The following is a 17,471-nucleotide window of genomic DNA, read 5'->3' as shown; positions in this document are numbered from 1 at the left end:
AGGTATTGAACTCGGCTGTACTTCCTGTCGTAATAAAGACATCTATAGCAGGTATTGAACTCAGCTGTACTTCCTGTCGTAATAAAGACATCTATAGCAGGTATTGAACTCGGCTGTACTTCCTGTCGTAATAAAGACATCTATACCAGGTATTGAACTCAGCTGTACTTCCTGTCGTAATAATGACATCTATAGCAGGTATTGAACTCAGCTGTACTTCCTGTCGTAATAAAGACATCTATAGCAAGTATTTAACTCGGCTGTACTTCCTGTCGTAATAAAGACATCTATAGCAGGTATTTAACTCGGCTGTACTTCCTGTCGTAATAAAGACATCTATAGCAGGTATTTAACCTGTCGTAATAAAGACAGCTGTACTTCCTGTCATAATAAAGACATCTATACCAGGTATTGAACTGTACTTCCTGTCATAATAAAGACATCTATACCAGGTATTGAACTCGGCTGTACTTCCTGTCGTAATAATGACAACTATACCAGGTATTGAACTCAGCTATACTTCCTGTCGTAATAAAGACATCTATACCAGGTATTGAACTCAGCTGTACTTCCTGTCGTAATAAAGACATCTATAGCAGGTATTGAACTCAGGTATTGAATAAAGACATCTATACCAGGTATTGAACTCAGCTATACTTCCTGTCGTAATAAAGACATCTATACCAGGTATTGAACTCAGCTGTACTTCCTGTCGTAATAAAGACATCTATAGCAGGTATTGAACTCAGCTGTACTTCCTGTCGTAATAAAGACATCTATACCAGGTATTGAACTCAGCTATACTTCCTGTCGTAATAAAGACATCTATAGCAGGTATTGAACTCAGCTGTACTTCCTGTCATAATAAAGACATCTATAGCAGGTATTGAACTCAGCTGTACTTCCTGTCGTAATAAAGACATCTATACTTCCTGTCGTAATAAAGACATCTATAGCAGGTATTGAACTCAGCTATACTTCCTGTCGTAATAAAGACATCTATACCAGGTATTGAACTCAGCTGTACTTCCTGTCGTAATAAAGACATCTATAGCAGGTATTGAACTCAGCTATACTTCCTGTCGTAATAAAGACATCTATACCAGGTATTGAACTCAGCTATACTTCCTGTCGTAATAAAGACATCTATACCAGGTATTGAACTCAGCTATACTTCCTGTCATAATAAAGACATCTATAGCAGGTATTTAACTCGGCTGTACTTCCTGTTGTAATAAAGACATCTATAGCAGGTATTGAACTCAGCTGTACTTCCTGTCGTAATAAAGACATCTATAGCAGGTATTGAACTCAGCTGTACTTCCTGTCGTAATAAAGACATCTATAGCAGGTATTTAACGCAGCTGTACTTCCTGTCGTAATAAAGACATCTAAAGCAGGTATTGAACTCAGCTGTACTTCCTGTCATAATAAAGACATCTATAGCAGGTATTGAACTCAGCTGTACTTCCTGTCGTAATAAAGACATCTATAGCAGGTATTGAACTCAGCTGTACTTCCTGTCGTAATAAAGACATCTATACCAGGTATTGAACTCAGCTGTACTTCCTGTCGTAATAAAGACATCTATACTTCCTGTCGTAATAAAGACATCTATAGCAGGTATTGAACTCAGCTATACTTCCTGTCATAATAAAGACATCTATACCAGGTATTGAACTCAGCTGTACTTCCTGTCGTAATAAAGACATCTATAGCAGGTATTGAACTCAGCTATACTTCCTGTCGTAATAAAGACATCTATACCAGGTATTGAACTCAGCTATACTTCCTGTCGTAATAAAGACATCTATACCAGGTATTGAACTCAGCTATACTTCCTGTCATAATAAAGACATCTATACCAGGTATTGAACTCAGCTATACTTCCTGTCATAATAAAGACATCTATAGCAGGTATTTAACTCGGCTGTACTTCCTGTTGTAATAAAGACATCTATACCTGGTATTGAACTCAGCTGTACTTCCTGTCATAATAAAGGCATCTATACCAGGTATTGAACTCAGCTGTACTTCCTGTCATAATAAAGACATCTATATCACATATTCAACTCAGCTGTACTCAGTTAAGAACAAATTCGTATTTTCAATGACGGACTAGGAACAGTGGGTTTGACTGCCTGTTCAGGGGCAGAACGACAGATTTGTACCTTGTCAGCTCGGGGGTTTGAACTTGCAACCTTCCGGTTACTAGTCCAATGCTCTAACCACTAGGCTACCCTGCTGTAGCTACCTATAATGCTGTAGCGTAGCCAACTAATCCACATTTGGCTTTGACAACAGAGACAAATAGAACGGAACAAGAGACCATTTCTGATGAAATTAAATCGCTGATCAATGACATCAGCCTCATAGTAGACATGTTGACAATCGTCCTCCCAACATTGCCATTGAAATGTCATAGTAATAAAGACATCTATACCAGGTATTGAACTCGGCTGTACTTCCTGTCGTAATAAAGACATCTATACTTCCTGTCGTAATAAAGACATCTATAGCAGGTATTGAACTCAGCTATACTTCCTGTCGTAATAAAGACATCTATACCAGGTATTGAACTCAGCTATACTTCCTGTCGTAATAAAGACATCTATACCAGGTATTGAACTCAGCTGTACTTCCTGTCGTAATAAAGACATCTATACCAGGTATTGAACTCAGCTATACTTCCTGTCGTAATAAAGACATCTATACCAGGTATTGAACTCAGCTATACTTCCTGTCATAATAAAGACATCTATAGCAGGTATTTAACTCGGCTGTACTTCCTGTTGTAATAAAGACATCTATAGCAGGTATTGAACTCAGCTGTACTTCCTGTCGTAATAAAGACATCTATAGCAGGTATTGAACTCAGCTGTACTTCCTGTCGTAATAAAGACATCTATAGCAGGTATTTAACGCAGCTGTACTTCCTGTCGTAATAAAGACATCTAAAGCAGGTATTGAACTCAGCTGTACTTCCTGTCATAATAAAGACATCTATAGCAGGTATTGAACTCAGCTGTACTTCCTGTCGTAATAAAGACATCTATAGCAGGTATTGAACTCAGCTGTACTTCCTGTCGTAATAAAGACATCTATACCAGGTATTGAACTCAGCTGTACTTCCTGTCGTAATAAAGACATCTATACTTCCTGTCGTAATAAAGACATCTATAGCAGGTATTGAACTCAGCTATACTTCCTGTCATAATAAAGACATCTATACCAGGTATTGAACTCAGCTGTACTTCCTGTCGTAATAAAGACATCTATAGCAGGTATTGAACTCAGCTATACTTCCTGTCGTAATAAAGACATCTATACCAGGTATTGAACTCAGCTATACTTCCTGTCGTAATAAAGACATCTATACCAGGTATTGAACTCAGCTATACTTCCTGTCATAATAAAGACATCTATACCAGGTATTGAACTCAGCTATACTTCCTGTCATAATAAAGACATCTATAGCAGGTATTTAACTCGGCTGTACTTCCTGTTGTAATAAAGACATCTATACCTGGTATTGAACTCAGCTGTACTTCCTGTCATAATAAAGGCATCTATACCAGGTATTGAACTCAGCTGTACTTCCTGTCATAATAAAGACATCTATATCACATATTCAACTCAGCTGTACTCAGTTAAGAACAAATTCGTATTTTCAATGACGGACTAGGAACAGTGGGTTTGACTGCCTGTTCAGGGGCAGAACGACAGATTTGTACCTTGTCAGCTCGGGGGTTTGAACTTGCAACCTTCCGGTTACTAGTCCAATGCTCTAACCACTAGGCTACCCTGCTGTAGCTACCTATAATGCTGTAGCGTAGCCAACTAATTCACATTTGGCTTTGACAACAGAGACAAATAGAACGGAACAAGAGACCATTTCTGATGAAATTAAATCGCTGATCAATGACATCAGCCTCATAGTAGACATGTTGACAATCGTCCTCCCAACATTGCCATTGAAATGTCATAGTACAAAAAGACAAATCTGGTATCATTTCATAGATACACTGATCTATTAAATCGTCCATCCTGTTGCAGACCAACCTATCGTAATAAAGACATCTATACCAGGTATTGAACTCGGCTGTACTTCCTGTCGAAATAAAGACATCTATAGCAGGTATTGAACTCGGCTGTACTTCCTGTCATAATAAAGATATCTATACCAGGTATTGAACTCAGCTGTACTTCCTGTCGTAATAAAGACATCTATACCAGGTATTGAACTCAGCTGTACTTCCTGTCGTAATAAAGACATCTATAGCAGGTATTGAACTCAGCTGTACTTCCTGTCGTAATAAAGACATCTATAGCAGGTATTTAACGCAGCTGTACTTCCTGTCGTAATAAAGACATCTAAAGCAGGTATTGAACTCAGCTGTACTTCCTGTCATAATAAAGACATCTATAGCAGGTATTGAACTCAGCTGTACTTCCTGTCGTAATAAAGACATCTATAGCAGGTATTGAACTCAGCTGTACTTCCTGTCGTAATAAAGACATCTATACCAGGTATTGAACTCAGCTGTACTTCCTGTCGTAATAAAGACATCTATACCAGGTATTGAACTCAGCTGTACTTCCTGTCGTAATAAAGACATCTATACTTCCTGTCGTAATAAAGACATCTATAGCAGGTATTGAACTCAGCTATACTTCCTGTCATAATAAAGACATCTATACCAGGTATTGAACTCAGCTGTACTTCCTGTCGTAATAAAGACATCTATAGCAGGTATTGAACTCAGCTATACTTCCTGTCATAATAAAGACATCTATACCAGGTATTTAACTCAGCTATACTTCCTGTCGTAATAAAGACATCTATAGCAGGTATTGAACTCAGCTGTACTTCCTGTCGTAATAAAGACATCTATAGCAGGTATTGAACTCAGCTATACTTCCTGTCGTAATAAAGACATCTATACCAGGTATTGAACTCAGCTATACTTCCTGTCGTAATAAAGACATCTATACCAGGTATTGAACTCAGCTATACTTCCTGTCATAATAAAGACATCTATACCAGGTATTGAACTCAGCTATACTTCCTGTCATAATAAAGACATCTATAGCAGGTATTTAACTCGGCTGTACTTCCTGTTGTAATAAAGACATCTATACCTGGTATTGAACTCAGCTGTACTTCCTGTCATAATAAAGGCATCTATACCAGGTATTGAACTCAGCTGTACTTCCTGTCATAATAAAGACATCTATATCACATATTCAACTCAGCTGTACTCAGTTAAGAACAAATTCGTATTTTCAATGACGGACTAGGAACAGTGGGTTTGACTGCCTGTTCAGGGGCAGAACGACAGATTTGTACCTTGTCAGCTCGGGGGTTTGAACTTGCAACCTTCCGGTTACTAGTCCAATGCTCTAACCACTAGGCTACCCTGCTGTAGCTACCTATAATGCTGTAGCGTAGCCAACTAATCCACATTTGGCTTTGACAACAGAGACAAATAGAACGGAACAAGAGACCATTTCTGATGAAATTAAATCGCTGATCAATGACATCAGCCTCATAGTAGACATGTTGACAATCGTCCTCCCAACATTGCCATTGAAATGTCATAGTACAAAAAGACAAATCTGGTATCATTTCATAGATACACTGATCTATTAAATCGTCCATCCTGTTGCAGACCAACCTATCGTAATAAAGACATCTATACCAGGTATTGAACTCAGCTGTACTTCCTGTCGTAATAAAGACATCTATACCAGGTATTGAACTCACCTGTACTTCCTGTCGTAATAAAGACATCTATAGCAGGTATTGAACTCGGCTGTACTTCCTGTCATAATAAAGATATCTATACCAGGTATTGAACTCAGCTGTACTTCCTGTCATAATAAAGACATCTATAGCAGGTATTGAACTCACCTGTACTTCCTGTCATAATAAAGACATCTATACTTCCTGTCATAATAAAGACATCTATAGCAGGTATTGAACTCGGCTGTACTTCCTGTCATAATAAAGACATCTATACTTCCTGTCGTAATAAAGACATCTATACCAGGTATTGAACTCAGCTGTACTTCCTGTCATAATAAAGATATCTATACCAGGTATTGAACTCAGCTGTACTTCCTGTCATAATAAAGACATCTATAGCAGGTATTGAACTCACCTGTACTTCCTGTCATAATAAAGACATCTATACTTCCTGTCGTAATAAAGACATCTATACCAGGTATTGAACTCAGCTGTACTTCCTGTCATAATAAAGACATCTATAGCAGGTATTGAACTCAGCTGTACTTCCTGTCGTAATAAAGACATCTATAGCAGGTATTGAACTCAGCTGTACTTCCTGTCGTAATAAAGACATCTATAGCAGGTATTGAACTCAGCTGTACTTCCTGTCGTAATAAAGACATCTATACCAGGTATTGAACTCAGCTGTACTTCCTGTCGTAATAAAGACATCTATACCAGGTATTGAACTCAGCTGTACTTCCTGTCATAATAAAGACATCTATACTTCCTGTCATAATAAAGACATCTATAGCAGGTATTGAACTCACCTGTACTTGTCCTGTACTTTCTGTTTGATGTCCTGCAGAGAGTCCTGGGAGATGTCCCGCTCCAGATATCCAGACAGAACCTCCGTAGCGTTCTCCAAGTCAGCCTGATTATTCTAAAAGAGGACCGCTTGGGTTCAGTCATAGCATATACACTGAATGTACAAAACATTAAGAACACCTGCTCTTTCTGTGACAGGCTGACCAGGCGAAAGATTATCAGTGTCGATGAAGGGGAGGAGTCAGGTTAAAGAAGGAGTTTTAAGACCTGAGACATGGATTGTGTGTATGTGTGAATGAGAAAGACTAAATATGTGCGTGCCTTTGAACGGGGTATGGTAGTAGGTGCCATGCGCACCGGTTTGAGTGTGTCATGAACTGCAACGCTGCTGGGTTTCGTACACTCAGTGTATAGTATAGGGCCACTACTTGTCCTGAGAAAACTACACAAAACAGGAATAACTGTGCTGCCAGGTTTTTACCTGGAGCACTTCCTCTCATGACAACAACGGTGGAGACCTCCTCTCCTGAGAGAGGAGACCTTGACTTGTAGATGTAGAAATACATCATGGCTTTACTGTATACAACTGTACCAACACTTACTGGAACAACCAAAACACTTCAAGCCTAATAGAATACACGCTCTCCACTCCTTCCCCCTCCCTTCTCTACCCCCCTCCCTTCTCTCCCCCCTCCCTTCTCTACCCCCCCCCCCTCCCTTCTCTACCCCCCTCCCTTCTCTACCCCCTCACCTCAAAGATGGGACTGGTTGTTCTTTTTCAGGTAGAAAGGTTTGGGTAGAAGGGTTAGGACTCGAGCTGTGAAAAGTTACCTCAAAGATGATGGACTGGTTGTTCTTCTTGAGGTAGAAGGCGAAGACGTAGGTGAACATGAGAGTGGAGCGACACTGACACAGCACGTCCACGGCCTTCTTCAGGAACTGCACCTCGATCCAGGACATGTTGTGATGCTGCATCTCCTCCATCTTGGCCTTGACCCCGGCGTACAGCTTGTGCTCGAAGCGCAGCGACTGCATGTGGTTCATGTAGCGGTTGCAGTAGAACAGGTACCTCTGCAGGGCTGCCCTGGACCGCTGGAGGAGGAGGAGGAGGGACAACGCCTGGCTCTTAAAATTAGAACAATCATCAAGCCTGGGTGAATATGTTTATCATTATACATGCTCGTCATCATTAGTATAACCAATACTAGCGCCACCACCGCTACTAGCATAACCACCGCTACTAGCATAACCACCGCTACCAGCATAACCACCGCTACCAGCATAACCACCGCTACCAGCATAACCACCGCTACCAGCATAACCACCGCTACCAGCATAACCACCGCTACTAGCATAACCACCGCTACTAACATAACCACCGCTACTAGCATAAACACCGCTACCACCGCTACTAGCATAACCACCGCTACTAGCATAACCACCGCTATTAGCATAACCACCGCTACTACCAAACCGTCGCCACCACCGCTACTAGCATAACCACCGCTACTAGCATAACCACCGCCACTAGCATAACCACCGCCACTAGCATAACCACCGCCGCTACTAGCATTACCACCGCCACCACCACCGCTACTAGCATAACCACCGCCACCGCTACTAGCATAACCACCGCAACCACCACCTACACCGCTACTAGCATAACCACCACCACCACCGCTACTAGCATAACCACCGACACCACTAGCATAACCACCGCCACCACCCACCACGCCACGCCACCCACCCACCCACCCACCAGCAGCACACCCACCCACCACCACCACCGCCGCTAGCAGCACACCCACCCACCAACGCTAGGAGCACACCCACCCACCACCGCTAGCAGCACACCCACCCACCACCGCTAGCAGCACACCCACCCACCACCACCACGAGCAGCACACCCACCCACCACCACCACGAGCAGCACAACCACCACGAAAACAACCATCAACTAGCACACCCACCACCAATAGCAGCACACCCACCCACCTGCCCACCACTAGCAGCACACCCACCCACCTGCCCACCACTAGCAGCACATCCACCCACCTGCCCACCACTAGCAGCACACCCACCCACCTGCCCACCACTAGCAGCACATCCACTCACCTGCCCACCACTAGCAGCACATCCACCCACCTGCCCACCACTAGCAGCACACCCACCCACCTGCCCACCACTAGCAGCACACCCACCCACCTGCCCACCACTAGCAGCACATCCACCCACCTGCCCACCACTAGCAGCACATCCACTCACCTGCCCACCACTAGCAGCACATCCACCCACCTGCCCACCACTAGCAGCACACCCACCCACCTGCCCACCACTAGCAGCACACCCACCCACCACTAGCAGCACACCCACCCACCTGCCCACCACTAGCAGCACACCCACCCACCTGCCCACCACTAGCAGCACACCCACCCACCACTAGCAGCACACCCACCCACTTGCCCACTACTAGCAGCCCACCCACCACTAGCAGCACACCCACCCACCTGCCCACCACTAGCAGCACACACACCCACCCACCTGCCCACCACTAGCAGCACATCCACCCACCTGCCCACAACTAGCAGCACACCCACCCACCCACCTGCCCACCACTAGCAGCACATCCACCCACCTGCCCACCACTAGCAGCACATCCACCCACCTGCCCACCACTAGCAGCACACCCACCCACCTGCCCACCACTAGCAGCACACCCACCCTCCCACCCACCACTAGCAGCACACCCACCCACCACTAGCAGCACACCCACCCACCCACCTGCCCACCACTAGCAGCACACCCACCACTAGCAGCACATCCACCCACCTGCCCACCACTAGCAGCACACCCACCCACCTGCCCACCACTAGCAGCACATCCACTCACCTGCCCACCACTAGCAGCACATCCACCCACCTGCCCACCACTAGCAGCACACCCACCCACCTGCCCACCACTAGCAGCACACCCACCCACCTGCCCACCACTAGCAGCACATCCACCCACCTGCCCACCACTAGCAGCACATCCACTCACCTGCCCACCACTAGCAGCACATCCACCCACCTGCCCACCACTAGCAGCACACCCACCCACCTGCCCACCACAAGCAGCACACCCACCCACCACTAGCAGCACACCCACCCACCTGCCCACCACTAGCAGCACACCCACCCACCTGCCCACCACTAGCAGCACACCCACCCACCACTAGCAGCACACCCACCCACCTGCCCACTACTAGCAGCCCACCCACCACTAGCAGCACCCCCACCCACCTGCCCACCACTAGCAGCACACACACCCACCCACCTGCCCACCACTAGCAGCACATCCACCCACCTGCCCACAACTAGCAGCACACCCACCCACCCACCTGCCCACCACTAGCAGCACATCCACCCACCTGCCCACCACTAGCAGCACATCCACCCACCTGCCCACCACTAGCAGCACACCCACCCACCTGCCCACCACTAGCAGCACACCCACCCACCCACCCACCACTAGCAGCACACCCACCCACCACTAGCAGCACACCCACCCACCCACCTGCCCACCACTAGCAGCACACCCACCACTAGCAGCACACCCACCCACCCGCCCACCACTAGCAGCACACCCACCCACCCGCCCACCACTAGCAGCACACCCACCCACCGCCACTAGCATAACTGCCCGCCACTAGCAGCACACCCACCCACCTGCCCACCCACCACTAGCAGCACACCCACCCACCAGCAGCAGCACACCCACCCACCACCACCACTAGCAGCACACCCACCAGCAGCAGCACACCCACCCACCACCACCACCGCCGCTAGCAGCACACCCACCCACCAACGCTAGGAGCACACCCACCCACCACCGCTAGCAGCACACCCACCCACCACCACCACGAGCAGCACAACCACCACGAAAACAACCATCAACTAGCACACCCACCACCAATAGCAGCACACGCACCCACCTGCCCACCACTAGCAGCACACCCACCCACCTGCCCACCACTAGCAGCACACCCACCCACCTGCCCACCACTAGCAGCACATCCACCCACCTGCCCACCACTAGCAGCACATCCACTCACCTGCCCACCACTAGCAGCACATCCACCCACCTGCCCACCACTAGCAGCACACCCACCCACCTGCCCACCACTAGCAGCACACCCACCCACCACTAGCAGCACACCCACCCACCTGCCCACCACTAGCAGCCCACCCACCACTAGCAGCACACCCACCCACCCACCTGCCCACCACTAGCAGCACATCCACCCACCTGCCCACCACTAGCAGCACATCCACCCACCGCCACTAGCAGCACATCCACCCACATGCCCACCACTAGCAGCACACCCACCCACCTGCCCACCACTAGCAGCCCACCCACCACTAGCAGCACACCCACCCACCACTAGCAGCACACCCACCCACCACTAGCAACCCACCCACCCACCTGCCCACCACTAGCAGCACACCCACCCACCTGCCCACCACTAGCAGCACACCCACCCACCCGCCCACCACCACTAGCAGCACACCCACCCACCCGCCCACCACCACTAGCAGCACACCCACCCACCCGCCCGCCACTAGCAGCACACCCAGCCACCTGCCCACCCACCACTAGCAGCACACCCACCCACCAGCAGCAGCACACCCACCCACCACCACCACCACTAGCAGCACACCCACCACTAGCAGCACACCCACCACTAGCAGCACACCCACCACTAGCAGCACACCCACCACCAATAGCAGCACACCCACCCACCACTAGCAGCACACCCACCCACCCGCCCACCACTAGCAGCACACCCACCCACCCGCCCACCACTAGCAGCACACCCACCCACCACCACCACTAGCAGCACAACCCCCACCCACCACCACCACTAGCAGCACAACCCACACTACAACAACTATCACTAGCACACCCACCACCAATAGCAGCACACCCACCACCACACCCACCCACCACTAGCAGCACACCCACCCACCACTAGCAGCACACCCAACCACCCACCCACCACTAGCAGCACACCCACCACCAATAGCAGCACACCCACCACCACACCCACCCACCCACCACTAGCAGCACACCCACCACAAGCAGCACACCCACCACACCCGCAAAATAGCAGCACACCCACCCACCCACCACCACGAGCGGCACACCCACCACACCCGCCCACCACTAGCGGCACACCCACCCACCCGCCCACCACTAGCGGCACACCCACCCACCCGCCCACCACTAGCAGCACACCCACCACAAGCAGCACACTCACCACACCTGCCCACCACTAGCAGCACACCCACCCACCCGCTCACCACTAGCAGCACACCCACCCACCCGCCCACCACTAGCAGCCCGCCCACCACTAGCAGCACACCCACCCACCCGCCCACCACTAGCAGCACACCCACCCACCCACCACCACTAGCAGCACACCCACCACACCCGCCCACCACTAGCAGCACACCCACCCACCACTAGCAGCACACCCACCCACCACCACCACTAGCAGCACACCCACCCACCACCACCACTAGCAGCACACCCACCGACCACCACCACCACTAGCAGCACACCCACCGACCACCACCACCACCACTAGCAGCACACCCACCCACCACCACCACCACTAGCAGCACACCCACCCACCACCACCACTAGCAGCACACCCACCCACCACCACCACTAGCAGCACACCCACCGATCACCACCACTAGCAGCACACCCACCCACCACCACCACTAGCAGCACACCCACCCACCACCACCACTAGCAGCACACCCACCCACCACCACCACTAGCAGCACAACCACCCACCACCACCACTAGCAGCACAACCACCCACCACCACCACCACTAGCAGCACAACCCCCACTACAACAACTATCACTAGCACACCCACAACCAATAGCAGCACACCCACCACCACACCCACCCACCACTAGCAGCACACCCACCCACCCACCCGCCCACCACTAGCAGCACACCCACCCACCACTAGCAGCACACGCAGCACACCCACCCACCACTAGCAGCACACCCACCCACCCGCCCACCACTAGCAGCACACCCACCCACCCGCCCACCACTAGCAGCACACCCACCCACCACCACCACCACTAGCAGCACACCCACCCACCCGCCCACCACTAGCAGCACACCCACCACACCCGCCACCACTAGCAGCACACCCACCACACCCGCCACCACTAGCAGCACACCCACCACACCCGCCCACCACTAGCAGCACACCCACCCACCCGCCACTAGCAGCACACCCACCCACCACCACCACCACTAGCAGAACAACCACCCACCACCACCACTAGCAGCACAACCCCCACTACAACAACTATCACTAGCACACCCACCACCAATAGCAGCACACCCACCACCACACCCACCCACCACTAGCAGCACACCCACCCACCCACCCGCCCACCACTAGCAGCACACCCACCCACCCGCCCACCACTAGCAGCACACCCACCCACCCACCACACTAGCAGCACACCCACCCACCACTAGCAGCACACGCAGCACACCCACCCACCACTAGCAGCACACCCACCCACCCGCCCACCACTAGCAGCACACCCACCCACCCCTAGCAGCACACCCACCCACCCGCCCACCACTCGCAGCACACTGTCACTTCCGGCGCCGACAGAGATGGTCGCCTCGCTTCGCGTTCCTAGGAAACTATGCAGTTTTTTGTTTTTTTACGTGTTATTTCTTACATTAGTACCCCAGGTCATCTTAGGTTTCATTACATACAGTCGAGAAGAGCTACTGAATATAAGATCAGCGTCAACTCACCATCAGTACGACCAAGAATATGACTTTCGCGAAGCGGATCCTGTGTTCTGCCTTTCAACCAGGACAACGGAATGGATCCCAGCCGGCGACCCAAAAAAACGACTTCGTAAAAGAGGGAAACGAGGCGGTCTTCTGGTCAGACTTCGGAGACGGGCACATCGTGCCCCACTTCCTAGCATTCTTCTCGCCAATGTCCAGTCTCTTGACAACAAGGTTGATGAAATCCGAGCAAGGGTAGCATTCCAGAGGGACATCAGAGACTGTAACGTTCTTTGCTTCACGGAAACATGGCTCACTGGAGAGACGCTTTCGGAGGCGGTGCAGCCAGCGGGTTTCTCCACACATCGCGCCGACAGAAACAAACACCTCTCTGGTAAGAAGAGGGGCGGGGGCGTATGCCTTATGGCTAACGAGACGTGATGTGATCACAGAAACATACAGGAACTCAAATCCTTCTGTTCACCTGATTTAGAATTCCTCACAATCAAATGTCGACCGCATTATCTACCAAGAGAATTCTCTTCGATTATAATCACAGCCGTATATATTCCCCCCCAAGCAGACACATCAATGGCTCTGAACGAACTTTATTTGACTCTTTGCAAACTGGAATCCATACATCCTGAGGCTGCATTCATTGTAGCTGGGGATTTTAACAAGGCTAATCTGAAAACAAGACTCCCTAAAATATATAAGCATATCGATTGCGCCACCAGGGCTGGCAAAACCTTGGATCACTGTTATTCTAACTTCCGCAACGCATATAAGGCCCTGCCCCGCCCCCCTTTCGGAAAAGCTGACCCTGACTCCATTTTGCTGATCCCTGCCTACAGACAGAAACTAAAACAAGAAGCTCCCACGCTGAGGTCTGTCCAACGCTGGTCCGACCAAGCTGATTCCACACTCCAAGACTGCTTCCAACACGTGGACTGGGACATGTTTCGTATTGCGTCAGGCAACAACATTGACGAATACGCTGATTCGGTGTGTGAGTTCATTAGAACGTGCGTTGAAGATGTCGTTCCCATAGCAACGACTAAAACATTCCCTAACCAGAAACCGTGGACTGATGGCAGCATTCGCGTGAAACTGAAAGCGCGAACCACTGCTTTTAATCAGGGCAAGGTGACTGGTAATATGACCGAATACAAACTGTGCAGATATTCCCTCCGTAAGGCTATCAAACAAGCTAAGCGTCAGTACAGAGACAAAGTAGAATCCCAATTCAACGGCTCAGACACAAGAGGTATGTGGCAGGGTCTACAGTCAATCACGGACTACAAGAAGAAATCCAGCTCAGTCACGGACCAGGATGTCTTGCTCCCAGGCAGACTAAATAACTTTTTTGCCCGCTTTGAGGACAATACAGTGCCACTGACACGGCCTGCAATGGAAACATGCGGTCTCTCCTTCACTGCAGCCGAAGTGAGTAAAACATTTAAACGTGTTAACCCTCGCAAAGCTGCAGGCCCAGACGGCATCCCCAGCCGCGCCCTCAGAGCATGCGCAGACCAGCTGGCTGGTGTGTTTACGGACATATTCAATCAATCCCTATACCAGTCTGCTGTTCCCACATGCTTCAAGAGGGCCACCATTGTTCCTGTTCCCAAGAAAGCTAAGGTAACTGAGCTAAACGACTACCGCCCGTAGCACTCACTTCCGTCATCATGAAGTGCTTTGAGAGACTAGTCAAGAACCATATCACCTCCACCCTACCTGACACCCTAGACCCACTCCAATTTGCTTACCGCTCAAATAGGTCCACAGACGATGCAATCTCAACCACACTGCACACTGCCCTAACCCATCTGGACAAGAGGAATACCTATGTGAGAATGCTGTTCATCGACTACAGCTCGGCATTCAACACCATAGTACCCTCCAAGCTCGTCATCAAGCTCGAGACCCTGGGTCTCGACCCCGCCCTGTGCAACTGGGTACTGGACTTCCTGACGGGCCGCCCCCAGGTGGTGAGGGTAGGCAACAACATCTCCACCCCGCTGATCCTCAACACTGGGGCCCCACAAGGGTGCGTTCTGAGCCCTCTCCTTTACTCCCTGTTCACCCACGACTGCGCGGCAACGCACGCCTCCAACTCAATCATCAAGTTTGCGGATGACACAACAGTGGTAGGCTTGATTACCAACAACGACGAGACGGCCTACAGGGAGGAGGTGAGGGCCCTCGGAGTGTGGTGTCAGGACAATAACCTCACACTCAACGTCAACAAAACTAAGGAGATGATTGTGGACTTCAGGAAACAGCAGAGGGAACACCCCCCTATCCACATCGATGGAACAGTAGTGGAGAGGGTAGTAAGTTTTAAGTTCCTCGGCATACACATCACAGACAAACTGAATTGGTTCACTCACACAGACAGCATCGTGAAGAAGGCGCAGCAGCGCCTCTTCAACCACAGGAGGCTGAAGAAATTTGGCTTGTCACCAAAAGCACTCACAAACTTCTACAGATGCACAATCGAGAGCTTCCTGGCGGGCTGTATCACCTCCTGGTACGGCAACTGCTCCGCCCACAACCGTAAGGCTCTCCAGAGGGTAGTGAGGTCTGCACAATGTATCACCGGGGGCAAACTACCTGCCCTCCAGGACACCTACACCACCCGATGTTAAAGGAAGGCTATAAAGTTCATCAAGGACAACACCCACCCGAGCCACTGCCTGTTCACTCCGCTATCATCCAGAAGGCGAGGTCAGTACAGGTGCATCAAAGCTGGGACCGAGAGACTGAAAAACAGCTTCTATCTCAAGGCCATCAGACTGTTAAACAGCAACCACTAACATTGAGTGGCTCCTGCCAACACACTGACTCAACTCCAGCCACTTCAATAATGGGAATTGATGGGAAAGGATGTAAAATATATCACTAGCCACTTTAAACAATGCTACCTAATATAATGTTTACATACCCTACATTATTCATCTCATATGTATACGTATATACTGTACTCTATCATCTACTGCATCCTTATGTAATACATGTATCACTAGCCACTTTAACTATGCCACTTTGTTTACATACTCATCTCATATGTATATACTGTACTCCATCTACTGTATCTTGCCTATGCTGCTCTGCACCATCACTCATTCATATCTTTATGTACATATTCTTTATCCCCTTACACTGTGTATAAGAAATTAGTTTTGGAATTGTTAGTTAAATTACTTGTTGGTTATTACTGCATTGTCGGAACTGGAAGCACAAGCATTTCGCTACACTCGCATTAACATCTGCTAACCATGTGCATGTGACAAATAAAATTTGATTTGATTTGACTAGCAGCACACCCACCCACCCGCCCACCACTACTAGCAGCACACCCACCCACCACCACCACTAGCAGCACACCACCCGCCCACCACTAGCAGCACATCCACCCACCCACCCGCCCACCACTAGCAGCACACCCACCCACCACTACTAGCAGCACACCCAACCACCCGCCCACCACTCGCAGCACACCCACCCACCACCACTAGCAACACACCCACCCACCCGCCCACCACTAGCAGCACAACCACTAGCAGCACACCCACCCACCACTTGCAGCACACCCAGCCACCACTAGCAGCACACCCAGCCACCACTAGCAGCACACCCAGCCACCACTAGCAGCACACCCAGCCACCACTAGCAGCACACCCAGCCACCACTAGCAGCACACCCAGCCACCACTAGCAGCACACCCAGCCACCACTAGCAGCACACCCAGCCACCACTAGCAGCACACCCACCCACCACTAGCAGCACACCCACCACTAGAACACCATAACTAGCAGCACCACTAGCACACAATAACTAGCAGCACCACCACCACTAGAACACAATAACTAGCAGCACCACCACCACTAGAACACAATAACTAGCAGCACCACCACCACACCATAACTAGCACCACCACCACTAGAACACAATAACTAGCAGCACCACCACCACTAGAACACAATAACTAGCAGCACCACCACCACACCATAACTAGCACCACCACCACCACTAGAACACAATAACTAGCATCACCACCACCACACCATAACTAGCACCACCA

General features: G+C 49.8%; 1 protein-coding gene across 2 annotated transcripts in view; it reads right to left on the bottom strand.

Moving 5' to 3' along the window:
- The window catches only part of LOC135538153 (E3 ubiquitin-protein ligase arih1), a 37,754-nt gene that overhangs the window by 4,990 nt on the left and 15,293 nt on the right, over nucleotides 1-17,471 (bottom strand). For both annotated transcript variants that reach the window (XM_064964125.1, XM_064964126.1), the window contains exons 12-13: nucleotides 7,391-7,651; nucleotides 6,562-6,674 (exon numbers count right to left, since the gene is read on the bottom strand). In XM_064964125.1, the coding sequence (XP_064820197.1) occupies nucleotides 6,562-6,674; nucleotides 7,391-7,651 (374 nt within the window). The remainder of the gene's footprint in view (nucleotides 1-6,561; nucleotides 6,675-7,390; nucleotides 7,652-17,471) is intronic.

This window comes from Oncorhynchus masou, unplaced genomic scaffold (genome assembly GCF_036934945.1).
Source record: "Oncorhynchus masou masou isolate Uvic2021 unplaced genomic scaffold, UVic_Omas_1.1 unplaced_scaffold_921, whole genome shotgun sequence".
Lineage (NCBI taxonomy): Eukaryota > Metazoa > Chordata > Actinopteri > Salmoniformes > Salmonidae > Oncorhynchus > Oncorhynchus masou.
The sequence above is the reverse complement of the archived record's forward strand: the minus strand, read 5'-3'. Positions and strand labels throughout refer to the sequence as shown.